This window comes from Sitophilus oryzae, unplaced genomic scaffold (genome assembly GCF_002938485.1).
Source record: "Sitophilus oryzae breed Bouriz unplaced genomic scaffold, Soryzae_2.0 scaffold_1297_pilon_pilon, whole genome shotgun sequence".
NCBI lineage: Eukaryota > Metazoa > Arthropoda > Insecta > Coleoptera > Curculionidae > Sitophilus > Sitophilus oryzae.
Window position 1 is genome coordinate 1,015,697 of NW_022145945.1, and position 18,536 is coordinate 1,034,232.

The 18,536-nt window shown below is 31.9% G+C and overlaps 1 protein-coding gene and 1 long non-coding RNA gene across 2 annotated transcripts in view; one reads left to right on the forward strand and one right to left on the reverse strand.

The window, feature by feature from the left end:
• Positions 1-10,258: 10,258 nt before the first annotated feature.
• LOC115874440 lies at positions 10,259-11,559 on the reverse strand. Its single transcript, XR_004048840.1, has 4 exons — positions 11,421-11,559; positions 10,904-11,073; positions 10,748-10,847; positions 10,259-10,696 (listed from the first exon to the last, which is right to left on the reverse strand). It is a non-coding gene; the product is annotated as an uncharacterized LOC115874440 (long non-coding RNA).
• A 1,502-nt stretch (positions 11,560-13,061) lies between these two features.
• Positions 13,062-18,536, forward strand: part of LOC115874462 (vegetative cell wall protein gp1-like) — a 17,294-nt gene continuing 11,819 nt past the window's right edge. Inside the window, exons 1-3 of the mRNA XM_030889613.1 lie at positions 13,062-13,122; positions 13,239-13,376; positions 16,818-16,964. Of these exons, the coding sequence (XP_030745473.1) occupies positions 13,062-13,122; positions 13,239-13,376; positions 16,818-16,964 (346 nt within the window). The remainder of the gene's footprint in view (positions 13,123-13,238; positions 13,377-16,817; positions 16,965-18,536) is intronic.

The window sequence follows — 18,536 nt, forward strand, 5'->3', positions numbered from 1 at the left end:
ACCAGGCTAACCAATGCATTAACACCCTCCAAATAACCAGGCTAACCTAATTAGTTAATGCTTTTGGTAAATCCTAATAGGTTTAGAGCGCTTATCCTAGGTTTAACCGCATTTTGGTTTGGTATTACATTTACAGTAGCATATATAAATAAATAAGTCGCTCAATAATCAAACCAATAATAGCAAACAAAATAAGATCTTCTTATTACTATTTATATGATTAGATTTTAAAAAAAACATAAGATTTTTAAAAGTAAATATTTTTATTTCGTTCCATGAACATTTTTCATCAAAACTTCGGTTAGTTCTTCGATATGCATGATAATATATTAATAATGAAATCAATTAGTTAAATTTCATTTTTCTATTAACATTTATCATTAACTATATCGATTAAAACGTTCAGATTTTCTGGTTTGTAAGCTTTCAATCAAGCATGCACCGTTTATATATCAACCACCGCGATATGCCGACAATTATCCCCAAAGATCAAATATAATAAACAATTACAAATCATATTTCGAAACATGTTCCAATTAGTTGTAATAACATGAATTAATACTACGCCGGATAAAACACAGCTTGATATATTAAATACATACCATTTAAAATCAAGGGAAATAAAGAAAAATTGACCAGAAAAGTGAAGGAAAACAGGGTTGGATAAAGGGTTGAGTCCGTAGTAAATTAAGAGTAAATAGTACGTAATTTAATACTTTTTTCTACAAACGTCAAAAAATTACAAGGTTCGCGAATTGATAGCAATGTACGAAGTGATGCTTTTTTTCATTTGCTGCTAAACAACAACATTGCACGATTAGCCATTCCGAAGCTGGCGTGTGGACTCGATGGTTTGAGTTGGCGTACAATCCGGAACATGATTGAAGTCTTGTTCAGATTTACGGGAATCGAGCTCCTCGTTTGCTGCTACAACCCAAAGCTGAGATCGAGAGAGAAAACTGTAGACTGCTATTTCTACCAGACTTCGCAATGTACCAGGGGCCAGCTTTGCAAATACCTTCATTCACCGTGTACATCTCGGGACGAGCATGTACCTAAGAAGGGGGCAGTGTTGCGGACCCGTGTGGACTCGACCTAACCTAACTATATGTCCCGCCCTCAGATGACCTTAACATCGCATTAAAGAATAGACACCGTAATGACTCATTCGTTCGAGAAAAATCGAGTCCCACTGGAATGGACTAGTACATACGAGAACATTCGAAAATCTTCTCTACGCACCTAACGATCTATGGACTATTCTAGAGTTCTTTACCTGTCGGTATAAAAGCCGGCGGCTGTGGCCTACAGGGGGCAGTTATAAATATACCAGTGCAGTTGACGCGCTAAAATTCAAAATAAATTCTTAGTTATAAATCGTTTGTAAATAGTTCTATAAGTCTTTTATCGTTATTGTTTTTTTTTTTGGTTAATTAGTGTTAAATAAATAGTGTTTAAATAAATTGTGACTCTCTATCCACACGGAACCGACGAAAAACGTAACAGTATTAAACCTCCAGGAAAATTGCTCATTTATTTTATCCAATGATTCAAAAAATTGAGTTTTGAGTTGTTCTTGGGTTAATGTACCAATTTCGTCATATCAGCGTTTTCATCGAAAAATCTTTTTACTTTTCTTGTCCGTTTTTCTGGGAAAACAGGCTAAATATTGCTTGCCTTTGCAAGGATCTTCGACTTTGTCTCTAAACTTAGCTAAGAAACTCTGTATTGAATTCAGCAATTTAGATGCCTCCGCGATCGAAAGCGTTGGCCTCTGCAAAGCAGTTTTTACCTACTGATTTCGGACACATTTTGGGGCCTCAGCGGCGTCCCTGGCGCCTGGCGTCGTGGGCAGGTGCCCACCTTGCCCACGCCTAGATCCGCCACTGGTTCTGTGGAACTACCATAGTTTAAGGAAAAGAGTAATTGCACTCTCGCAAATATTTTCTGCCAGTTTTTGCAAGCTGGCAGGTTGCAAAGCGTTTCAGTTGAATTCGGTCCGTCGAGCTGTGAGGTTCGAGCGTTGCGTCCGAGCACAGGGACGGATTGACAAAAAATGAGTGCCTTACTGTGCGCTGCTATTAATTGTGGAAATAATTCAAAAAATTGTTCTTTGAGTCTTTTTAGATTTCCATCGGATGTAAATCAGCAAGCTGATAGTAATTATCAATTAACATTAAATTATATTTGTTTATTTTAGAAGCTGAGATATTATGTAATTAATTAAATGTTATTATTTTTTTTAGCATGTGTGCAGATTTTAAAAATAGTTTTTTACATATACAGGTTGTCTCAAATATGCGCATGAAAATATTTTTTGGTCAGGGGATTTTCCATAAAATTTTCATTCCAATAATAATTTACGAGATAATTTATATAAATTGGTTTTTGAAACAATTTTAGAGTAAATATTTTGTACATCTAAAGTCTCCGCAAATTATTCATATTTTTTAATTGAAAGAATTTTATAATAGCATAATCTCTTATAAATTTAGTGGACTGTATTTTTTTATGCTTTTTTTTATTTACTTATTTTTATTATAAGTGGTCGTAATATAACAATATTCAAAATATTATAGACAAAATATTGAGTTTATATTTGAGGGAAGAAAAGTGCCACACCTAGCTTTAAACCACCGTAAATATACAGGGTGGCCCATTAGTGCGAGTAAATCCAATATCGTCGTCGTTGTCGAAGATGTGAAAAAGTTTTATTCATATGTTTCAAGGTTTATAAAGGGGTGTATCCTAAAATATTTTGTTATATACAGGGTGTCACAAAAAAAGTTATGGTAAAGTTAGTTTGATTTTTTTTATTATTTTACATCATTCTATATACATTATTCTATATTGGGTATTTTTTATGGCGTCACCAAAATCGCAATATACACATTCTGTATATTATTTTTCTGTCAGATGCAGAATTAAAAAGTGAACATTTTTTTATTAATTTAAAGTGTTTCTAAATTTTTACCGCTGTCGCAGATATTCGCAGTATTATATTACATATGGCTCTTTCAACAGTAATTTTTTTTCAAAGCCACCTAATATGATCTTTGTCTATCTTGTCTTGTCAAAAAATGTTCACCTTTTAATTCTACATCTGAAAGAAAAATAATATACAAGGTGTTGCATTTAAAAAAAATGAGATACAACATTTTTTAAATATTACGATTTTGGTGACGCCATAAAAAATATCCTGAATACGATAAAGTAAATTTTTCTACACGAATTTATTCCGATATCCTTCTTGTTTAAGAAAACATATCAAAGTATTAATAAAGTTATATTCACTCTAGTTTTTTACCACTTTTCGTATATAATGTTTTTAACCAAAGTTTTAGTAAATAAGAAATAGATTGGCAACACCGCAGTGTGCTTTAAATAAAGACAGTGTACTATAGCATAATTTTATACCGAATCCAGTTATCTACAGAAAATTAAACTTGCTTTAAATAAAAAAAAAGTCGTAGAAAATCTCTGAAATAGATAATAATATAAAAATATGTCATTATATATTTTTCCGCATTTCTTCCCATCAGAAGATTTTCAGATACAGATGATCGATGATCATTTTTTTTTATTTTATTTTATTGTGAACTCATATTTTCCTAAATACATATCTGTGAAACTATGGCGAGTGCCACGTCTATACTTTGCCTAGTTAATAGACCACGACTATACAGCTACGTCGTCGGCTACGGAGGCGAGAACAAGGTCACATAAAGTGGCAGAAAAAGAACAAAGGATTTGACAAGGAGTAAAACTACTAGTTTCCTTATACTATGGAACTACTTTGGTGATCTCGACTAAATGTTGTCAAAAGTCAAGGGCCTGACTGTTTGTTATGACTGAGTTATAACTCAAGAAAGGGGGACACAATAGATGTGATTAACCCCTCTCTGTTATTACATTAAGGGGACATTAAGTACAGAATCGAGCAAGCCCGAGGCGCATTCCTGAAATTTAAAAAAGTCTTCACCTGTAGCGATTTCGACCTTGAACTTGGATTGAGATTTGTAGAATGGTACTTTGTAGAATAATTGAATGGTAATTTTAATGGTAATTTGTAGAATAGGTCTGGTCGGTACTCCTCTACGGTGTGGAGAGCTGGACACTAAAAGCAAGTGCTATAGACCAAACAAAATAAACAAATTGGAAGCTATCGAAATATGGATATACCGCAGAATCCTCAAGATACCATGGTCGGCCAAGATAAGAAACGAGGATGTGCTCAGACTTATTAAAAAAAATGGTAAACTCTTCAACACCATAAAAAAAGAAAAACTGCATACCTAGGTCACATCATGCGTAACCATAAATACCAGTTTCTCAAGTTGATGATCGAGGGCAGAAGAGGTTTGGGACGGAAAAAAATGTCGTGGCTGCGGAACATGAGACAGTGGGCAGGCATGCGTGATATACAAACGTTGATCTACACAGCCAGAGATAGGGAAGCAATGGAAAGCGAGTTCGTAAACATCCGTTAATGGATAAGCAGAGAAAGAAGAAAGAAGAACCCCCCCTCCCATACTTTCTATATTCTACATCGGCATGCTCAACTGAAAAGTTTTTAGAACATTCTGTATAAGAAAGAAATATGTATACCATGTAACAAATATTAAAAAATATGACATTCTAAAGTAAATGTCACATTTAATTGTCTTTAGGTAGCGAATTTCAAGTGACTCACTCGATATAACGTAAATCGATTGATAAATAAAAAAATGTCGTCGATTAAATACTTGAAACGTTCTGTCGTTCTGTGGTTGTTGAACTCGACACAAGAAACGTTTGCATTGATTTCAATTGATATTGCGGTAAAATGGAACGAAAAATACAGATCGAAAAAGAAGGAATGTCGCAATGTCGTTCAATTCAATGTTAGCGATTAATCTTGAGTTATTCGAAAACTGTCAAATTAAAAAAAAATTTAATAGAGAATTGTAAACTTGTAATGGCTATTTTTAGCAAGTATATGGTACCGAGGCGATATAATTCTACAAGACAAGTACATAGTTTCAACTAGGGATGCAAACAATAGTTCGATCTTTTATTAACAAAACATCTCGATTAACTATTATAAACTATCAATGTAAAGCAAAATAAAACAATAAATCACCACAATACACCAAAACAACTATTACTTTTACACCGGACGCACGTTTCGTTAACCATTTTAGCATCATCAGCAGATAAAACTGGTAAAAAGTTTTAATCATCTGCCGATGATGCTAACATGGTTAGCGAAACGCGCACCTAGTGTAAAGTTCTAATCACCTGCTGATGACGCTAACATGGTTCAGTCTAAAAGTAAAAGTTGTTTTGGTGTATTGTGATGATTTAGTGTTTTATTTTGCTGTTGTAACATCAAAGGTTCCAACCCCCAAATGTAATTATCGATGTATACAGGGTGCTACAAATTCGAGGTACGTGCATTGGTATCTCGGAAACCGTAATAGATACAAAGATGGTTAAATTGGAGCAAAGTTGCGCCTTGAGATGTTCACCAAGATGCCATCAAAAAAGTTTTAAAAATTTCAAGGATTGCTGAGTTTTTTGGAAAAAACGGATTTTTTGGAAAATCAATTTTATTTTTTCCTGTCATTACTTTTTAGAAAATCAAAAAACTAATTACACATTCTCATTGCTACTTTACTAGAGCTATCTGATAGTATTTTTATATTTTCAAATTAGCCGATAATTTGTGAGATACAGAGGCCAACTTAATTTTTTTAAATACGGACCTGCATTTTTTATTTCAGGTTTTGAAAGAACTCGGTTTCCTGAGTATAATGATATGCCACAGTTGGTACTTTTTTTTATTTTGGGTACCTTAACGACAACAAATCTATTTAATTATTATTTAAAATAATTTCAAGTACGACTCTGGTTTTTTAAATTATTTAATCTGATTATATTCATCGGAAGAATATTGATGAGCGCTAATTAACATTGAATATTGAGCCAATTCAAAGATTCAAATAAATAATATCCAGGTCAGCAATTTAAAGATATTATTTTTAATTTTTTTTATTGTGAATTTGGAATCTCAGTATACGATCTAATAATATTCATAATATTAATCGTAGTTATTATAAATAAATCAACTTCTATAAACTAGTTTCTAATGTTCAAAAAGGTTACCACCCTCCCTAATGCACAAATTTATTTTTTGTTCAATCTTATTTATTATTTATAGCTCTTTGAACATAACTTCTTGTTATAGTTCCGAATGTATTTTGTACTCTTTATTGTAAATGTTGAAATGTATTGATTTCACTTTTACAAATGCCCATGGGCACCGGAAGAATGAAATTTAGGGGGGAGCAAGGTAAAAATGAATAAAAAATTGACATTTTTGGTAATTATTGAGAAAACTGGAAATCGTCCGATTTTCACCAAAATTGGTATACACCCTATTTTGAAGTCGTAGATTACGAATCTGAACTTTTTTCTTGGCGGTCTCTTACCGTTTTTCAGAAAAACGAAAAATAATTTCAATATCGAATTTTTCTTAATTTCTCATATGTTTAAGGTTTTCTAGCACATATTTTGTTAGGTATTCAATAATCAATAATGTTTTTGCTCTTTTCTGTTACTTTTTTAACCAATTCTATGCATAATAGAGGAAAATTTGTTAAAATAAATTTGTAAACAATCTGAAAATGTTAGATTATGGCTTTGTTCGGGTTCTTGTTATTACCGATTCTGAACCGTCCAAGAACTCTGCAGCGCATGCGCAAATGAAGTAATGTCTTCATATTTCCTTCTGCGCATACACATCACAGTTCTAGGACGGTTCAGAATCGGTAATAAGAGAAACCCGAAGTAAGTTTATGTCTTTCTGGCATTTAAAGCAACGTTGCCAATGTTAAACCTAAATTTAGCGTGTTTTTTTCGCTCATTCTGGAATTACGAAAGGCGGTCGCCAGAAGAACGGCTCCTTCCCATAACTGCTATTTTACCAACGAGATCTGACTATTTATACCCACGAAGTTGCACGAAAAAGTTTTGATTGCATTGGTTACAACTTCCATGCAGAGGGTGTTAATCTTTTGTTGTTATATTATTAGATTAACTAAGAAAAGATTAACCTCCTCCGCAAAGAAGTTAAAACCAATGCAATCAAAACTTTTCCGCGTAATTTTGTGGATATTGGTGTATATTTAATTATTGTTGATCTCATAATAGGTAATTTATTTAAATTCCGTAATCACCCGAAAAAATAGAAGATATGGCAACGTTGTAAATTTTCAAATTTCTAGATTAGGTCTAGAATATATTTGTCTCTCTTATTACATAGGAGAGAGAAAGAAGGATATATCAAATGTCAAACTTCCATCTGGTCTCAATTTTCTTTGCTATTTTGTTAAGAAAAGTGTTTTTCAGTAAAATGTTGGACACTTTTCTATCCCAAATCAAGTGTGGCTTTTAGATAAACTATGATATAATAAAAATATAGTAAAATTATTACTTTATAGGGCCGAAATAAAGAAAAATTCAATGTTGAAATAATTCTCCGTTTTTCTGAAAAACGGTAAGAGACCGCCAAGAAAAAAATAGATTCGTAATATACGACCTCAAAATAGTGTGTATACCAATTTTGATGAAAATCGGACGATTTCCAGTTTTCCCAATAATTACCACATTTTTTATTATTTTACAGGTAACACCTAACAATTTCATAATAATGATTATTTTTTTTACAGATGGATGTAAGAAGATAGCTTTTATTTTTATTGTTTCAGTAATCCAGGGGGGGGGGGCAAATACCCCCTCTTGTCCCCCCTGTCCGGCGCCCATGGTAATGCCCCTTTAGTTGTTATTGTATTTGATTTTCCGTATTCAATGTTTTACCCCACATCATTGTTAAGTTTGAAAGCTTATCAATATTGTAACGATAAATAGACTAAATCTTTAAAAAAACAGAGCCGGACTTGAAATTAGTTTAAATAAATTATGTCCGAAATAACAAAGATAATTAAGTGTGGCATATCATTGTACTCAGGAGACCGAGTTCTTTCAAAATCTAAAATAAAAAATGCAGGTCCGTATTTAAAAAAATTAAGTTAGCCACTGTATCTCACAAATTATCAGCTAATTTGAAAATCTAAAAATATTATCAGATAGCCCTAATAAACAGTTGCAATGAGAATGTGCAATTAGTTTTTTGATTTCCTAAAAAGTAACGCCAGGAAAAAATAAAAATGATTTTCAAAAAAATCCGTTTTTTCCAAAAAACTCAGCAATCCTTGAAATTTTTAAAAAAAATTTGATGGCATCTTGGTGAACATCCTAAAGCGCAACTATGCCCCAATTTAACCGCGTTCGTATCTATTACGGTTACCGAGATACCAATGCTCGTACCTCGAATTTGTAGCACCCTGTATACCGGATACATCTGAAAAATGGTTCACTCCTATAACTTTTTTTATTTTTTTTTACATAAAAAAACGAGATTTGGTATGTTAGTATATGACATAAATTAGGATTGATTGACGTATTCAATTGTTTTCGATCACTTCCTGTTTCACCGGAAATGACTATAACTTTTGATTTTTAAATGGCACCCTCAGTATTTCTTTACTTTATTCGATAGAAAATGACACTCTGAATAGAATGACATATCATATGTCAACTTTAGACATTTTAGCATATGGTTTATTTGAAATTGTAACATGCGGTTCATAACGACAATTTGATTCGAAATACCAAGTGTATGGCACCAAATTATTCGTAAAAAAATGCTTTTTTCAAATATGCTTTCCAAAAATTGAGATATGATTAAAAATTTAGGCATCTTTTAACCGGCTAGGACAAGACACGAACATTAGACGATCAAATCTATTTTTCCAAGGATCCTTGATTAAAAAGTAGTGTTTTTAACACAGCACAATCCCATGGCACTCTAAACTGAAATTTAAAATACAATTTTTTTTATTTATTTTTAAATATTTTGTATGCATAGATCATGATTACACAATTGATAAAAAACGCACAAATATAATATCAATATCCTCTAGTGACCGTACCCAATATTAGACATCTTTATTTCTATAACACATTGCAAAAATTAAAAATATTTCCCCCATTTCACATTCTTCCCCACTAGGTACGACTTAGCCCGCCGCCCCTCACAAATACCCCTCCAAAGACAAGTCGTAGCTGTCCCGGTACCTGTACCGGCCCCCGCGCCTGCCGCTCCTCTACCCAACCCTGTCGCCAGCGTTCTGGGGATGCTGGGGAGGCAAATGGCGCCTCCTGGACCCGCTCCGGCACCTGCTCCTGGTCCTGCAGCTCCTCCGGCCGCTGCTCCTGCTCCAGGGGGACCTATGATGGCGCCGGTAACGCTGACGGATGGCGTGAGGAGAAGTTTCAACTTCGGGATCAATTTGAGTAACCAGAGGCAGCAGCTGGGAGGTAGGTTTTAAGAGTTAAGAGTCCATTTCATTGATCCGAAAAAGTAGCAAAATAAGCGTTCGGCATTTTACGTTTTATGTAAAACTGTCGGATTCAGGAGGACATTTTACACAAGAATCAGCAAGAATGGTACCAGGGCTCGAGAATTTTGTTAATTTTTACAGATACTAGATATCATTACAAGATATCCCCCCAGAAAACCATTTCACGTTTTGTTTTATAAAAAATCGTAAGAACACTTTACAAGTAGGTAATGTTTGTTCTACGAGTATTTTAAAAATAATCTTGAAATACTTACCTTCATCTTAAAAATGAGCACTGTTTTCTAGATCTTTTTTAGTTTTCTTTTTAAGCTGTTAGTCTCTAAGGTCTGTAGTAAACACCTCCCCAGATAGCACATTTACGTTCTTTTCATATGCGAAGCAAGTGACTTTGGAGAACTTCCTTTTTTTCATTGGGAACATATATGGCACATGAATAGCAGAGATTGCGTTCCACCCTATTCAAGTGATATAGAAGTGCGTTTCACATTCCAATATATATTCTATGAACGTGAATTATATGTTCGTAAAAGAATGTATTTAAAAATAATATTCCAATTATATGATATTCATGTTTTTAATATTCTATATTTATGCTTTTCATATGTTTTTCATATTTTTTTATTATCTACAGAGAGGCAAAATAAAACACTAATTTACCACAATACACCAAAACACTTTACTTTTGCACAGGACGCGCGTTTCGCTAACCATGTTAGCATCATCAGCAGATGGTCAAAATTTAAGTTTTAATCATCTGCTGATGACGCTAAGATGATTAACCAAACAAGCGTCCAGTTCAAAAGTAAAGTGTTTTGGTATATTGTGGTGAATTAGTGTTTTAATTTGCTGTTGTAACACCAAAGATTCCAACCCTCAACTCTGTATCTACTGGGTGTCCTGTATAAGGATGCCCTGTATCAATATCCTATAAACTATAGATATAGATACAATTTTTTTCATATTTAGCAATTTTTTTATCTCTTAAAATCTATAGGATACCTATACAGTACATTCATATCTGGAACACACTACAAACAATTTGCTGAAATTAAATAATTTGGTGTGTAATAATCAAAAATTAACTAATAAATAGAACGGTTAAAAATAATAGGTAAGGATAAAGACGAACTTGAGTAATATATGTTTATTAATTAAAAATATTTTAATATAACGATATACATTGATATTATCTTCTATGTCTATGTTTCTATATTCTCTTGTCTACCCTTCTGAAATAATATCAGCAGAATTATACTGTTCAATAAATTTGCACAACTTACCTTGGTATTTTTAATCTTTCTTTTGTTTTTACAAGCCATATTTTAATTATATTGATAATTTCGGTTTCTTTTGACTCTTGAAATTGACCTTTCATGGAGTCTAAAATATATGTTATTACAGTCTTTGCAACACCAAATATCTTTAAGTTCAAATACCTAAAATTGCTTTTGGCCACTAACAATGATTTCAAACTTCTCTTCTGTTTGGCCCCATCCCAAGAATATTTTTGTGCAATTTCATTGCCCAGAACCTTATAAAGCATTTTCCTTGTACTTTGTGCTACTCCTGAACCACCAAGTATAGATAATTCTCGAACCTAATAATTCTAAAAAATACCTTTCTCTTAAAAAATACACAATAAATGATTATAGAAGAGCCTACATAAATACCTATATAAATACTATATTGTAAGAAATTTCAGCACTGGAACTACACTCAGATCAGAACAGAAATCTTCAATGATACTACCAGAGATACTACTACTTTAATGATGTACAAAGGATAATAAAAAATCACTTTGGTCTGAATCCAGTTTAATGTACAATATTGAAGTCATATTTGCTTAACATTGACTTAATAAGATTTTGGCTCCTTTTTTTTTGGTTGAATTTTAAAATATTTTTTAGTATAACCTATTTTTTTTCGAGGTCTCATGGTTTTAAATTCACTCACCTTAAAATAGATACTGAAAACACAAACATAACAAGAACTATTTTACCGATTCTATCCTTAAAATAATTATTTGCATCACTTATCTTTACGTTATCTCAGTGTTTTAATTATTAAAATAGTTTGGATGAAGCACGTTTACGTTTATAGCACAAAACATCCCCCTTTAGAACTTCGTCTATCATGTTATGAAATGAAAGTAAATAATAAAGCGCCTCTCGTGTTTGTTCGCACTCAAAAAATTTCCATTTAATGCCTGTATATATTTTTAATATATTTTTTAAATTTACATTTTTTTAATTGTAAAGTAATATATTACATTTAAATAGAATATATTACATAACAATTATGTCAATTACAGGATTACAAGCTTGTTTTCTAACATTTTTTTAAATAAAACGAATTATAAAATTTCAATATATGTATATTTGTCGTAGGTATGAAAAAAGTAAAATATAAAATGGACAAACGCTTACTTACATTGCAATAAAACTTCCACTTTTTTTGCAATCCAAACGCAATATTTCTATTTCACAAATAAAAATATCCGACAACACTAAAATCACTGAAACTTCCGCGGCTGAAAACGAAAACTGAAAAATAAAACGGCACTTTTTGTTTTGGACCTGCATATCAACATTACGCGGTACCATTATGTTTTTGTTTTTGAAATAATATAAAATATCTAATTATTACTTGTAAATTTTAATATTTTAACATGATTTTAACGATTTTAACTGTTTCTGACAATAATTAACTTTTTGTTATCAAGATGACATTTTAGACGGCAACTGACATATATGTCATAATATTTGAATTTTAAATATGTATGTAATATAATTTAAATTATTATATTGCAACTTTATGCTAATAAAATATTTATACATTCACAAAATACAACAAAGTCTAATAATATAGTTTGAAAACAATGAATATTGAATTAAAATTAAAAAAGTTAAGCGCGACCCCTTGTGTCAAAATTCGATGATTAAATTTTCGCAATTTTTACACCATTTGATGACCGGTGGCGCCTCTAGTGTTTGTTCGGGCGGTTGGTCTTTTACTCCCGCTTATGGCCATTAAAGAAAAAGTTCTAAAGGGGAATGTTTTGTGGTTTATAGTTCACTTGTTGTTTTTTTATTAGGTTATGTTATGGATGTACGATTCGAATCGATTTCAATCGAAGATCGATCTTTTTACCCAAAAAATTGATTAAAATCTATCGAGTTTTATCAAACTATCTTTTGGTATAATCGATCTTTTTATTTCATAATGGAAGATCGTTTTTATTTATACAGTTTTACAGGTTTATTTATTTGTTAGAATAAGAAACACTGTATTTTTGCTTGAATATTTGTTTACAGGGCATCTATATACACTAATATATAAAATCCCTAATTATTTAATACACAAAAACTTAATAGTAACTGATAGTAAGAAAATATACAAATATAATGTATTGTATTCATTTTTTCATTTCGAAATCATTTTTATTCTCCTGTATTTTTATTCAGATATTGATATGTTTAGAACGTGAATAGCAGATACTTAAAATTTATTGTAAACCATAATTTACGAAGACATTCTAAGGTCATGCTGATAACATACCTTTAAATCACATTCGTAGTAGAATGTACTATTCATATGCCATACTTATTAAAAAAAGAATATACTTATAAGAACTTAGGAGGAATATTCTTAGAATGTAAATGTTCCTTTTGTGCTATCTGGGTAGAGTTCTGGCATAGAACAAAAATTAAGAACTCCTATATTTCCCCTTTCAATATGCTGCTAATTTATAGTATAACTCTTTCTTTAAAGGTCCTCCTCCACCTGCAGCTCCAGCTCCTGCGGCTCCGGCACCAGCAGCTCCTGCGGCGCCTCCCCCACCAGCTCTGCAAGGAATGAGACGAGCTTATAGTGTGGGAGTCAATTGGCAGAATCTAAGACAACAACTGGGTAAGTACAATAACACATTTTATTTGTTTTTGTACTGCCCACTTTTTTAAGCCCTGTCCGCAAATTAGCTAAACCTACTACGCATCTACGAATCAAATATGTTATTTTAGTTTTTAGTTCATGGTTATTTCGGTATTATTGCTAATAAAAAATTGTATACAGGATGGTCCGAAATGTATTCCAGAAACTTCGGCAGCATATTCTGCAGATAAAAATAAGTAAAAATGTTCGTATAAATGTATGTCCTAAAATGCTTAATTTCAGAGATACGGAGTGTAGAAGTTTCATTTTTATTTCGATTTTTTCCAAATAACTTCTGAAGTAACGTCAATATTTCGATGAAAATGGGTGTCTGGGAGTCCATAAGACGACGCATGGTGTCATTAATAACGTGCACCCAAAGTTGTTTTAATTTCTCTTATTTATTTTTTTAAATTATTAAAATATTATTTTTTTCTGCAAAATAATGATGATAAAACAGTTTCTGTTGAACTTTTGGCACAAAAAGATTTCAAACTCAGATTTCAGTCTAATAACTATTTAGTCAACATGTTTAATTTATGTCAATGATGACAGGTATTGATAATTTTGATTCCAAATATCTCGAGAACCATTACTCGTAGCGATTTTTATCAAGAGACCTTTTTTACGTAAAAAACGTCGTAAATGTATATTTTTTTACTCAGTAGTTTTATACAGTTACGGACGAAAAGTTATTACACTTCAAACCAGTTAAAAATATGTAGATGGCGCCCTCTCTCACATCAAAATCAAATTTCTCATGTCAAAAAACTCCCAGATACCAATGGGCTTGTTTCACAATTTTTTTTATTTTATCAATCGAAAGTACAACTAAAAAATAACAGATCTACCAAAAATTAGAATTTTATTCGTACGTTTAGTACCTCAAAAATACGTACAAACATCTATTGCGCGAGAAAGAGGCGTGGCCAGCCGCTACGTCATAGCACCACAAGTCGGCTGGCGACCGCGCTCGATACAATGCACAGGTCTGCTTTGCCCGATTACAGAAAGTGTGTTTTAAATTTTTAGTACAACTCATATACAAGGGTACAACGTAGTGTAGTACTAGTCTTTCTTTTATTCAATATTAGTATAAAACAGACAAGGAAACGTTGTGTAGTGCCAGAATGCACAAATACGAATAAAAATTCCCCAGAAAAACTATTTATTTCTTTACCGTCCGACATAAAGTTAAGACGAGCATGGTAGCATGTAATGCGAAGACATGATTTTGTCTCTGACAGAGGCACCAGATTTTGTTGTGAACATCACTTTAATGTAAGTTAATAGTTACAAGTAGTGTTTCCTATTTTTTTAATAAATAAAACTAAAAGCAGGTGTTATTCCTCACATTTTTGAGTGCCAAAAAAAAACGATCTTCTGCTTCAAATACAAGAAAACAAGCAGGCATTATTAAGAAAATATTGAAAGACGACGCAAGGCAGGCGGCAAATGAAAATTTTCATTTCAGGGCCAATACAGTAGACAAGGATCTTAAAATGCATGATCAAGAGGAGCGCAACCACATAAGAAATGCTACCGCGTGCTTGTAACCACGTTCGGATGCGGCACAGTCATTACATTTGCTTCTAGCACACTTTTTTCGCTAGTATTTATAATAATGCATTGTACATTATAATTTTTTGCATTAATTTTGTGCTCCGGTGTAATTTTTGCCACTACTTGTCATAGTGATTGCTGTTGTTTTAACTGCACATATTATCCAATGGCATTATTACCATAATTTTGTCTGCCAGATCTGTAAGAAAAAAGTACATAGCTTACGTATCAGTTTTTACCTTAAAGTAGAAATATTTTTCTATACATATATTTATTGTATTACGTCTTTTCGCGGACCAACCTCGAACTAGTCCTAGTCAATCACATATCTTAAAATCAATTCAGTATTTGTCAGCTGTATATGAAACCACTGATTTTTTCTGGTTCGTGAATTTTTCGCGAGAATATTTATTAATAATTGATCAATAATTAATTTATTTTTGTTTTTTTTTTAATTAAAATTTTTAAAATTTAAAAAATATCAAAAATAGTTTTCTACAAGCGTGTTAAAATATTTTTCGCCACACTCCGATATATAATAATATTACTTTAAGGTACTAGTGCTTTAAAATTTACTTTAGTCATTAAAGGAAACAAAAAAATATATATTTGAGGAAAGTCTCTTATTTTACTTGTACAATTATTATGTATTAATTCAATATTAATTATATTCATATTCTAACTTATTTATATTATTAATATAAACAATAAACAATTGTTATTTCAGTAATTAGCCGAAAAGCCTCAAAATGCTAATTAATTGTATTATGTTACAAATAGAAGAAGATTGCATAGGTTAGTTAGGAAAATGCATAGGTAGCCTTCTTTCATATAGGGTAAATAACCCTTTGTTTTTTTTACCCTAGCGAGCCGCCACTGCTTTCCGATACAGATAGGTATTTAAGCAATAGAAAATATCTTAGAAGGAAAATATAATAGAAAATAAAAGGTTTACTTAGGTACCTTTGTAACTTTATTTCCTTCTTTTCTGAACTAATAAACTCCTTATTTTTATTAAAATAACCCATTATCATAAAAATGCCCACTTCTGGGAGATTGCCCGAATCAGGTTTATTGAACCCTTCTCCTACCGAATGCATCTTGTGAAAATAAACCAACGAAATAGTCTAAATAACGATAAAATGACAAATCACATTAATTCAAACGAGTGTTTCCGTTACGAACTGATTGACGGCAAGTCGGGTGTAGTGGAACTACGTCACGAGGGGGCGTGGCCTCGTCTCGCCGTTACAGACTTTAAGCTCTCATATCTCGAGAACGGCAGAAGATTTCGTTCTGAAATTTTAATGGTGCACTTATTATAATAAGTAGTATCCAAAAACGTTTAAAAAACATACAAATAGGATATGATGGAACAAGCCTATTTTCATCGAAATATTAACGTTACTTCAGAAGTTATTTGGAAAAAATTGAAATAAAAATGAAACTTCTACACCATGATGTATCTCCGAAACTAAACATTTTAGGACATTTTTACTTATTTTTATCTGCAGAATATGCTGGCCGACGTTTCCGGGATATAGTTCGGACCACACTGTATACCCACAAACGCTCAATAAACAAGTCCCCACAAACGCTCAGTTTTTTTATGCACAGGCCACCTGAACTTGATTGTTGAACTTTTCTATACTTAGAAAATTTCAAATTTCGTCATCTGATTTGCAGATCTGGTGTTATTTTTTATACTAAATATGTAAATTCTCATAAGGTGTAGCAACAATTTTAACTATGATCAGGCGATTGATGGTTGAGGTAAATATGTAGCAAAGTACATAATTGTGTAGCTTGTGGTAAGTCTAATATAATAATAATTATTTATTATTTGTCTCTGTTTAGGTGGACCCCCTCCACCTGCAGCTGGTGCACCGCCCCCAGCAGCAGGAGCAGCTCCTGCGCCTGCTCCCGCCGCTCCTCCCGGTCCTCAAGGTGAACGAAGGTCATATACTGTGGGATTTGACTTCTCCCGCAGTCAGCAACAATTAGGTATGATTATTTTGGACTTGTACGGTATTCGCTTTTTCATAGAAGTTATTTACATACCCCCGTATCATTGATGTTGAGTATTAGAGTAGATTTAATCAGACTTTATAGATAATGCAGAATGGTGAAGGAGTTCATCATTCTTTATATTAAAAGTATATCTAATAATATCGTAGTAATATGATCAAATCCATGCCATTTTGAAGACGATTTTTTAATGTACAGGGTGGCACATTTTTCTATAGCAGAACATTAATAGGCGATCAACAAAATAATGATAAAAAATATAGTGCCGCTTAAAATTATGTTAAAATAATAATTAAATTTCGAAAAATTAAATATGTTTCCCCTAAACAATGTTACGTATTTGAGGTAGATAAGACCAAAGCCATTTTTTTCGTGAATTACTCACTTAGATGTCGCAATCATTTTGATTTAGATTTGAAAATAGATGTGTAGGTTAAATAAGTGCAAATGTTTATAGGGAAAGTATATTTTGACCCCAGAAACACATCTATAAGGTTTTTTCGGTTTTTTTAAAAAAAGTTTGAAAATTTGGAAATTTTCGATTTTTTTTTGATTTTTTTTTAATTTTCAGTTAAAAAATATAATATCTTAACAATATGGCAAGATAGGTAGGTAGATTAAAGTAACAAGAAAGAAAAACCAGAAATGATAGTGGTTCTCAAAATTTAAGCAAAAAAAATATTTTTTTTTAATTTTTAAAGTAGATTATTTTGGACTTATTTGAAAAACGGTATGGAGAAAATGTTTCTTTTATCGAGATCTATACCGGCACTGTAAATATTTGCACTTATTTAAGACTCACCCTATAGTATATACAGTAAAAAATATATTTTGAACATGTATTTGTTTCTAAAACCTTTTTAATTTTTCTAAATTTTGTAATATTTTTAAAGGATACAAGGGCGGCGCGCGGCGGCTCAAGAGAAGTTAATATCAATTATTGTTCAATGCTTCTTTCTATCAATGTACAGTCGTGTTATAAAAAAATGGACCGCTCTGTATAATAGTGTATATTTAATATAGGGCACGTAGAGTATTATTGTTAAGTATGTATTTACTGTATTTACCTCACCAGCACAATCACATTCTTACAGCACTGTGCATTATACTATATACAGGGTTGTTCACCACATACGACACGGAGTATTGTAGCTAAACGATGAGATTTTTACAAATTGTAAGTTTTGGGTTCGATGAAGGACTATTAGAGGTCCCAAATAAGTAAAAAATATCAAAGTTGTATTTTTTTAAATGGAACACCCTGTATATTATTACATTTTTTGTTTCTACGATTAAAATAAAGGTAAATTTGATTAAGGTTTATTATACTTAAACCTTACCGTTTTTGAAATATTTTCAATTTTGTGGAATTGCAGTAAAAATTTTAAGGCTTCATTTCTCCAAGGGTATCAAAGTTTTTAATACTAAATATTTACTGAAGTTTATTTACTGATCAGTTATTGTGTTGCAATAATAAAAATAATACTACCTTATACAGAGTGTCTAAAAATTTATTTTAAATAATTATTAGCTTCAAACGGCAATAAC